The sequence below is a fragment of the Entelurus aequoreus genome, linkage group LG05, assembly GCF_033978785.1.
Source record: "Entelurus aequoreus isolate RoL-2023_Sb linkage group LG05, RoL_Eaeq_v1.1, whole genome shotgun sequence".
Taxonomy (NCBI): Eukaryota; Metazoa; Chordata; class Actinopteri; order Syngnathiformes; family Syngnathidae; genus Entelurus; species Entelurus aequoreus.
The window spans coordinates 69891109-69900628 of NC_084735.1; the positions used below are offsets into that span (position 1 = coordinate 69891109).

Genomic DNA, 9520 nt, shown 5'->3' on the forward strand with positions numbered 1-9520 from the left:
AGCAGCGAGAGCGATTCGGACCGAGAAAGCGACGATTACCCCATTAATTTGAGCCAGGATGAAAGATTTGTGGATGAGGAACGTTAAAGTGAAGGAATAGAGTGCAGTGCAGGACGTATCTTTTTTCGCTCTGACCGTAACTTAGGTAAAAGGGCTCATTGGATTCCACACTCTCTCCTTTTTCTATTGTGGATCACAGATTTGTATTTTAAACCACCTCGGATACTATATCCTCTTGAAAATGAGAGTCGAGAACGCGAAATGGACATTCACAGTAACTTTTATCTCCACGACAATACATCGGTGAAGCACTTTAGCTACGGAGCTAACATGATAGCATCGTGCTTAAATGCAGATAGAAACAAAATAAATAAGCCCCTGACTGGAAGGATAGACAGCAGATCAACAATACTACTATCAGGAGACACCGAACCAAACACTGGACCTGTAACTACACGGTTAATGCTGTGCCGCCTGTCGAAGCCTAGCAATACTGATGTTAACGACGCCATTGAAGCTAACTTAGCTACGGGACCTCGTCAGAGCTATGATAAAAACATTATCTCTCCACCTACGCCAGCCCTCATCTGCTCATCACCACCCGTGCTCACCTGCGTTCCAGCGATCGACGGCGCGACGAAGGACTTCACCCGATCATCGATGCGGTCGGCGGCTAGCGTCGGATAGCGCGTCTGCTATCCTCAAAGTCTTCCTGGTTGTGTTGCTGCAGTCAGCCGCTAATACACTGATCCCACCTACAGCTTTCTTCTTTGCAGTCTCCATTGTTCATTAAACAAATTGCAAAAGATTCACCAACACAGATGTCCAGAATACTGTGGAATTTTGCGATGAAAGCAGAGCTGTTTGTATTGGGATACAATGTGTCCCAATACTTCCGCTTCAACCATTGACGTCACGCCCAAACGTCATCATATCTAGACGTTGTCAACCGGAAGTTACCCGGGAAATTTAAAATTGCACTTTATAAGTTAACCCGGCCGTATTGGCATGTGTTGCAATGTTAACATTTCATCATTGATATATAAACTATCAGACTGCGTGGTCGGTAGTAGTGGCTTTCAGTAGGCCTTTAAAGAGAAACACATAGCAATGCGACAATAGATGAAGGAAGGTCCTGCAAGAGGAAAATACAGCAATGCGTCAAGAAATTAAGGTCCTGCAACAAGACAAGATGGATCCAAAGAATATCGTAGATAAGATGGACCATAATACGGGAATTAATGTGTGATCGTGACCTGGTTATGCATGACTCCCAGATCCTATGTCAGAGCAGCAGACAGTAGAAAACCAGATGAATTGGATGTTGCCTCAACGGAGCAACACGTCAACTTCAGCACTCAAAGGGAGTTGATGTCGATATCAACACCATCGACATGTGTATTCATCTGCTAGGAAGAAACAACAACATCACTCCAGTCATCATTGTGAAGTTTACCAACAGGCAATCCAAAATGGCACTGCTGAAACAGAAAAGAAGCTGAAGGGTACACGTGTGTACATAAATGAACACCTCACAAAATGTAACAACGACATGACCAAGAAAGCAGGGGGAAATCCCGGGAATTTAGGGCATCAACTGCAAAATGTACATGCTCCAATCTACAAGCTGAATGGAGGTCGAAGCGGAAGAGTACTTGCAGGCAAAGACATCAAGGGTCTGGACTCTGGACAAATGGATTTTCGCCCGCTTTGAAGAAGAGCTGCAAGACAGTCATGATCAAAATTGTCTTTATTTTAAAGAATGCGTGCAGTTGAGTTTTGTTACACTAGTATAGACATTTGACACAATTTTACGATCATTGACGTACAACTGTATAGTCCAAAGTGGGAATAAGCTATCATACAGATTATCACATTCAAGGTGACTCTTTGCAAGTGAAATCACGCTTGACAAAAACTATGTAGAAAACCTTTTATTTTCTGCTGTGTATTTGCGTGTGAACCATCAAATTGCTATGCTGAGCGAAGGTTTTCGGACAAAACCAGCAAGAATACGGTCTTTCTCCCGTGTGCGTTCTCTTGTGTGACTCCATGTTTGACTTTTGAGAGAATCTTTCGCCGCACACTGAACAACAAAACGGTTTTTCCCCCGTGTGCGTGCGCATGTGTGCTGTCAAACCGTTTTGCTGACTAAATTTTTTCCCGCAAATTGAGCAGGAGTATGGCGTTTCTCCCGTGTGTCTTCTCATGTGCTTGACCATGTTTGACTTCTCCGAGAACCTCTGGCCACATTCTGAGCAAGTGAACGGTCTTTCTCCAGTGTGCCTTCTCATGTGTGGTACAATGTTTGACTTCTCCGCGAATCTCTGCCCGCAAATGGAACAACTAAAAGGTTTCTCCCCTGTGTGGGTTCTCATGTGTTTACCCATGTTTGATTTCTCCGAGAACCTCTGCCCACAAACTGAACAACAGAAAGGTTTTTCCCCAGTGTGCGTTCTCGTGTGTCGAGCAAAATCCCTTTTATCAGAAAAGCTTTTCCCGCAAACTGAGCAGGTAAAAGTTTTTTTACATGTCTTTTTCTTAGAGTATTTGTTGCTGTGAGTCCTCATATCACCCTCACAGTCTGTATTGCTGCTCAAAGACTCTTGGGTATTGTCCCTGTCTGACAATGATGCTGTGTCGTCACTATCTGATTTTGGCGTGAACCGCGACGCGCCACACCGATCTTTGTAAGCTTCTGTTGTCATGTGTTGCAGTGAGCTGTTTCGTGGAGGCACCGCCCCTCTGCTCTCCTCACCCGGTTGTGACGACTCAGCTGATTTCTCTTCATGGTCTTCAATCTTCACACAGACAACAGTCAGCGGCAGCTTGGTGAGATCTGCCACATGCGACCCGAGAAGACCATCTCCCTCCTGAGTGATCCAAAGTTCTTCCCCTTCCTCTTTAACATAGGGGGGCTGCGGATCCTCCTGCTCCAAAGTAGAGCCCCCATTTTGCGGCCGAGGGGGACGCTCTTCTTGATGACTAATCAGCTGCTGGATGTCTGCAGGGCACAAAATAAAAACACACTTTTCATAATTTATAACTTCACTCTATGCCAGGCTCAAAAATAAAATTAGATTGCAGTAGTCTCATGTTAATAATAATAAATGTATTATTTTGGACTATTATTTAAAGTTTTGTTACATTAAAACAATATATATATATATATATTTTAGAAATGCTTAAGCTTTTAATGTTCAATATCTTTATAAACTATTTTATAAGGTCTAAAAAAAACATGAGACATAGATAGAGTCTAGTTAAATATACTACACGTTTTATTTTTTGAAAAAAAATATTTTGCTGATTTTTCAAAAATATGTTTTAGTTTTAATTTTCAATATATTTGTGAATATACAGTACCTCATAACATCTCAAAATATATGACACATGGATGGTGTAGTACAAGTCTTATTTTGGGACAAAAAAAAAATATTTAGCAGATTTTTCAAAAAAATTGTTTTCAATTTTCAATATTTTTTTTGAATATACATAACATCTTAAAAAAACACGACAGACACCGAGAGGTGAGAGGGGCTAGTGAACTCTGGATTAGTTTTTCCCAGGTCGTGAGTTCAAACCCTAGCCGAGTCATACCAAAGACTATAAAAATGGGACCCATTACCTCCCTGCTTGGCACTCAGCATCAAGGGTTGGAATTGGAGGTTAAATAAATGATAAATAAATAAATCACCGAATCACCAAAATGATTCCCGAGCGCGGCCACCGCTGCTGCTCACTGCTCGCCTCACCTTCCAGGGGGTGGAACAAGGAGCTGGGTCAAATGCAGAGAGTAATTTCACCACACCTAGTGTGTGTGTGACTATCAGTGGTACTTACTTTACTTACTTATTTAAAGCGTGAGTGAAGAATGCACTACTGACCTGATAAGTCAGAAAGATAAAGAGATGATACAAGTATTATCTGCTCACACATGCTACCGCAGATAGTCCTGGATAGCCCCACTCCTAAATGCGTTAGTCACACGCGAGGCAAAACTACAACCTTACCTACTGTACACCTTTTATTTCTTGGAAAAAATATTTATTATTATTCAAAAATAGTTTACGTTTAAAATGTTCAATACCTTTAAGAATATACATCATAACATCTCAAAAACTCATTGATAGTGTCCAGTTGTTTTTAATACAGGTACAAGTCTTATTTAATAAAAAAAAAGAAAAGAAACATTGGTTGTTTTTCTTTATGAATATACAGTAACGACTCGTGTCAAGTTGTTTTTACGAAGTCCTATTTAGTGAAAAAAAAATATTTTGCAGATTTTTCATATATATTTTTAAATGTTATATAGTGTTCTGCCCACATTGAATATACTACAAGTTTTATTCAGACAAAAAATATTTATATTTTTCAGAAATGTTTTGTACTGTTTACTTACTGCAGCTTCAGAAACCTTGGGCTCGTGTTTGATGGGTCAATGTCTTTGGCGGGTCAGTGTCGTCAACTCACCAAAAACTGTTTTTATCATCTCAGAAATATTTCTAAAGTGAGAAATTATGTTGTCAAAATTGGATCTCGAAATGATCATTCACGCGTTCATTTCGTCTCGCATAGACTATTGCAATTCTATTTTCACTCTCTTCAACAAGTCAAGGCTGAAGAGACTTCAGACTGTACAAAATGCTTATGCCAGACTTTTGACCGGTGCACCCAGAACAGCCCATATTACACCCCCATTCTATCCAGTCTTCCTTGGCTTCCAGTTAAATTCCGCATTGAGTTTAAGATTTTAGTTCTGACATTCCGTGTGTTGCATGGTGGGTCCCCTCAGTACATCACTGACTTGCTATGCCCCTACTCTTTAGGGCGCAGCCTCCGGTCTTCAGGCCAGGGTCTTCTAAAGATCCCAAAAACTGGTTTGAAAACCCGTGGAGACCTGGCATTCCAGGCTATAGCTCCCAGACTCTGGAACAATTTGCACCAGTCCCTCCATGATCTTGACTGTGTTGAAACTTTAAAAAGGCCTTAGTGGAAACATGCGTGGACAGCACGTTTTAGCTCTTATTTCCTAAATTGTGTACACTACGGAATTGGGGTCTTATGCCGACATATGGACACTTATACTGCTATCTGTTGGTGTCAGAAGAGTATAACATACAATGGAATTTGGAAAAAAAAAGTGTAAAAATAAAAATTAGCATGAAGTACACGTGTGTGTACTTATGGACTAAGTACATCATATCAAAATATGATTTTTAGTTTTTATTCTAATTAGGGTCCAATAAGCCCAAATGGAAAGAGAAATAAAAAAAAGCATGTAAACAAACAGCTTGGGCCTTAAGAGGTTAAAGAAACATTTGAAAACTTCTCTTTTTAGTAAAGCTTTTAGTTAATGCACCTTTTAAGTATTATTTTTAATCCACTTTGTATCCTTTTTATGATGTTGCCCCTTTTTTTAAAATTGGATTGTTGTTTTACTTCACCTATGTTTTGTACAGCGCTTTGTGATTCTATCTGTGAAAAGCGCTTTATAAATAAAATGTACTTACTTACTTTCCACTAGCTTTCTACATATACCTTTCAAAAACAAATTAATATGTTGTGTCTGGTTGTTTGTACTCATATATCGAAATAAATATTTTTAAAATAAAAAAAATATTGGTACTAATTGTCTAATTATCTTAACGTCTCGAAAACACATGACACAGGTCTTATTTTACAGATTTTTTGGGGGGTAATATTTTTTATTTTTTAGTCATGGCTTTTGGACGCAAAGACACATAATAGACATAAAAGGTAAGTAAACATACCATCAACACGCAGCATATTAACGTGTTTGCGGTGTCGCTCCTGCGCCTCTCTTGCTCGAGAGAGTTCCTCCTCGTAAGACGCTATCGTTCTCTCAAACAGCTGGAATATTTCATCGGCTGCCGCCATTAGTCTCTTCCTCACCAACTCTCTCAACATTTTCATTTTCAGCAAGTAAACTAATAACACACTGGAATCCTCGCTAAATCTGAGCTCTTCACCTTCCAGCTTCCGCTTTTTTTTTTCTTCTTCGACGGGAGCTTCACTGTGATGTCACACTACTGCCATCCTGCGGCGGGATTGAACACTGCTCAAGTGAAAGAGGTGACAATTTAAAACACACGTATAGGGTGTGCTAGTATAAAGCAGTGTTTTTCAACCTTTTTTGAGCCAAGGCACATTTTTTGCATTGAAAAAATCCGGAGGCACACCACCAGCAGAAATCATTAAAAAAAAAAAAACTCAGTTGACAGTAAAAAATCGTTGTCGCAATTGTTGGATATGACTTTCAAAAGGGACAAGCGGGAAAAAATGGATGGATGGACTTTAAACCATAACCAACCATGCATCACTATTGCTCTTGTCTCAAAGTAGGTGTATTGTCATGACCTGTCACATCACGCCCTGACTTATTTTGAGTTGTTTGCTGTTTTCATGTGTGTAGTGTTTTAGTTCTTGTCTTGCGCTCCTATTTTGGTGTTTTTTTCTCTTTTTTTGGTATTTTCCTGTAGCAGTTTCATGTCTTCCTTTGAGCGATATTTCCCGCATCTACTTTTTTTTTTTTTTTTTAGCAATCAAGACTATTTAAGTTGTCTTTGTGGGGACATTATTGATTGTCATGTCATGTTCGGATGTACATTGTGGATGCCTCTTTGCTCCACAGTAAGTCTTTGCTGTCGTCCAGCATTCTGTTTTGTTTACTTTGTAGCCAGTTCAGTTTTAGTTTCGCTCTGCATAGCCTTCCCAAAGCTTCAATCTCTTTTCTTAGGGGCACTCACCATTTGTTTATTTTTGGTTTAAGCATTAGACACTTCTTTACCTGCACACTGCCTCCCGCTGTTTCCGAAATCTACAAAACAATTAGCTAACGGCTGCCACCTACTGATATGGAAGAGTATTACACAGTTACTCTGCCGAGCTCTAGACAGCACCGACCACTCAACCACAACACATCATTTGCAGACTATAGAACGTGACAAGCGGTAGAAAATGGATGGATGGATGGCATTACTGGTTTGCAAAAAATATTTTTAACCCAAATAGGTGAAATTAGATAATCTCCCACGGCACACCTGACTGTATCTCGCGGCACAGTGGTTGAAAAACACTGGTATAAAGTATCTAATAAATGTATATATATTTATATAGTTAAAACATATTTATGTCATAATTTTAGAAAAATATTATTAGCATAAAAAATGAATTAATTAAATAATGAATCATCATATACCTACATACAGTGGGAGTGAAAGGATGATTCAACAGGATATACACTGAGCTGCTGGCAGGAAAATAAGTGTTTTTTTGTTTCTCGTTTTTTTTTGTCACCGCAAAGCTGTGGATGAGATTTGAAGTTCTTATATAGAAAATGGCAGTGCTGCCAAACACTGCAGGTAGTGCAGGCAGGTCTCGGGAGGTTTGATGGAGGTACACGATGCGAAACTATGTGCTTGATCAACTCCACCAAGCACCTCTCTGCATGGGAGGAGAGGATAAATGGAGAAGATAGTGGCAGACTACGGGACAGAAAAAGAAGTAAAACTGTGATGTACTGTAAAAAAAAAAAAGTCTTAGGCCACCACTGGCTTTGTTGTTTTATTTCATTCAATATTTATTGTCTTCGATACATTCCAAAAGGTCCAACAAATAACAAATTGTAGGAAAACCAAAGCATTGTTTCCGTAAAAACCAAGTCAATCCAATCAGTCTATTCCACAAACCTAAAAACATGAGCACAAAACACATTTTATTGAGAATAAATATAGTTTCACATGAAGAAACTATGCAACATACATATACATGATGAAACAAATCCCTTTTACCCTAGGGTAGCAATGGAAGGAAATTCTTCTTCAATCTAATGGTGTTTCTCACCTTCTTTATCAACATGATGGCACATGTGTTAGGTCCAAGAACTGAATTCCGTATCGTAATAGGCTCGGACCGAATTCCATCGGTACTACGGCATCACGTAAAACCAAACGGTGCCATATTTCAGCACCTTTATTACATGTGAAGTCAAGTCCAGTTGCAGATTAAACACCGGCTCAAACATTTGGCAGGAAAACAAGCACTCAAGAAGCACTCAGAGAGGACTCAGTCGGACTGCCGCTAGGTAACCGCTAATGTTAAAACACTCAGAAACTCCAAAACAGTGGGACGTGTACCATTAGTGGTACGCAGGCTCCATCTCGCCGTACACCAAAAAAATCACTGGATTAAAGTACAGTGTTTTATTTTCCTATGTTCAAACACAGTGTTATTGTTCAAACTGTGTAATGTTACAGTGGCCAAAAATAGTAAATATACTGGTTTAATATGCCTTGCCTTGTTTTTAATGAATACTTAGGCTTACTACTCTACTGTATTTTAATGTTGGTTATTATGGTGGTACTCGGAGAGCCAAGTTTTTTCTGAGATGGTACTTGGCGAAAAAAGTTTGAGAACCACTGATGTAGAGTACTGACACTGACCTCCCCCCACCCCCCCACCCCACCCCCCCTCCACACTCCTGATTGTAAATAATGTAAATAATTCAATGTGATTATCTTGTGTGATGACTGTATTATGATGATAGTATATATGATAGTATATATCTGTATCATGAATCAATTTAAGTGGACCCCGACTTAAACAAGTTGAAAAACTTATTCGGGTGTTACCATTTAGTGGTCAATTGTACGGAATATGTACTTCACTGTGCAACCTACTAATAAAAGTCTCAATCAATCAATCAATCAATCAAGTAAGGCTCCACTTTCAAAATGGGCTAGCTCAATGCTTATCTACAGTACATTGGATTTGCCATAGACATGCTACTATTAGTAATAATAATAATAATAATAATACATTTTACTTATAAGGTGCCTTTCTGGGCACTCAAGGACACCGTACAAAATCAAAACAATAAAATCTATTGGATAAAAACAACAACAACAACATAGATTGATAACATTTCCAGTGAATAAGCAGTCAGGAATAGGTGTGTTTTGAGTCTTGATTTAAAGAGGGATATTGAGTCTATATGACAAAGGTCTGTTGGTAATGAGTTTCAAAGATGAGGGGCTGAGCGGCTGAAAGCTCGGGCACCCACGGTGGACAGTTTATATAAGGGGACAGTGAGATGGATGGATGAAGAGGATCTTAGGGAACGTGAGGGCGTGGGGACATGGAGCAGGTCAGAGGGATATGACGAAGAAGGTTATGGATAGCTTTGAAAGTGAGGATAATTATTTTAAATTGATTAGCATTAGTAATTTCAACGCCTCTAAATTTGGCAATGAAAACTACAACAATCAAACAGCTGGTGTGTAATAATCAGAATCAGAATCAGAATAGTTTTTATTGCCATTGTTTGAGAACGGGTTCACAAACCAGGAATTTTACTTGGCGCAATCGTGCAACATAAAACACATATAACACAGGATAGGTAATAAAATGAGCTGTAACTGAGCTATCAGATCTTGTTATTGTTCATGTGCCTGATGGTCGAGAGGAAAAAACTGTTCAGGTGGCGGGAGGTGTGGGT

General features: G+C 39.3%; 1 protein-coding gene across 2 annotated transcripts; it reads right to left on the reverse strand.

Annotated features, from left to right (window-relative positions):
* Positions 1 to 1511: 1511 nt before the first annotated feature.
* On the reverse strand, positions 1512 to 6056 carry LOC133650955 (zinc finger protein OZF-like). Of its 2 annotated transcripts, XM_062048769.1 has the most exons (3): positions 5775 to 6056; positions 2759 to 3004; positions 1512 to 1721 (listed from the first exon to the last, which is right to left on the reverse strand). In XM_062048769.1, the coding sequence occupies exons 1-3, from the start codon at positions 5935 to 5937 to the stop codon at positions 1621 to 1623; spliced, it is 510 nt and encodes a 169-aa protein (XP_061904753.1). In that variant the 5' UTR covers positions 5938 to 6056; the 3' UTR covers positions 1512 to 1620. The 2 variants fall into 2 exon arrangements, with proteins under 2 accessions (XP_061904753.1, XP_061904752.1); XM_062048768.1 differs by lacking the exon at positions 1512 to 1721 and having other exon boundaries at positions 1750 to 3004.
* Between the last annotated feature and the right edge of the window lie 3464 nt (positions 6057 to 9520).

Excerpts from the sequence above, each read along its gene's own strand:
- LOC133650955 (XM_062048768.1), bottom strand. The coding sequence starts at position 5,937 with ATGAAAATGTTGAGAGAGTTGGTGAGGAAGAGACTAATGGCGGCAGCC. Across the intron at positions 3,005-5,774 it reads TAATATGCTGCGTGTTGATG|ACATCCAGCAGCTGATTAGT; the intron begins GTATGTTTACTT and ends TGTGCCCTGCAG.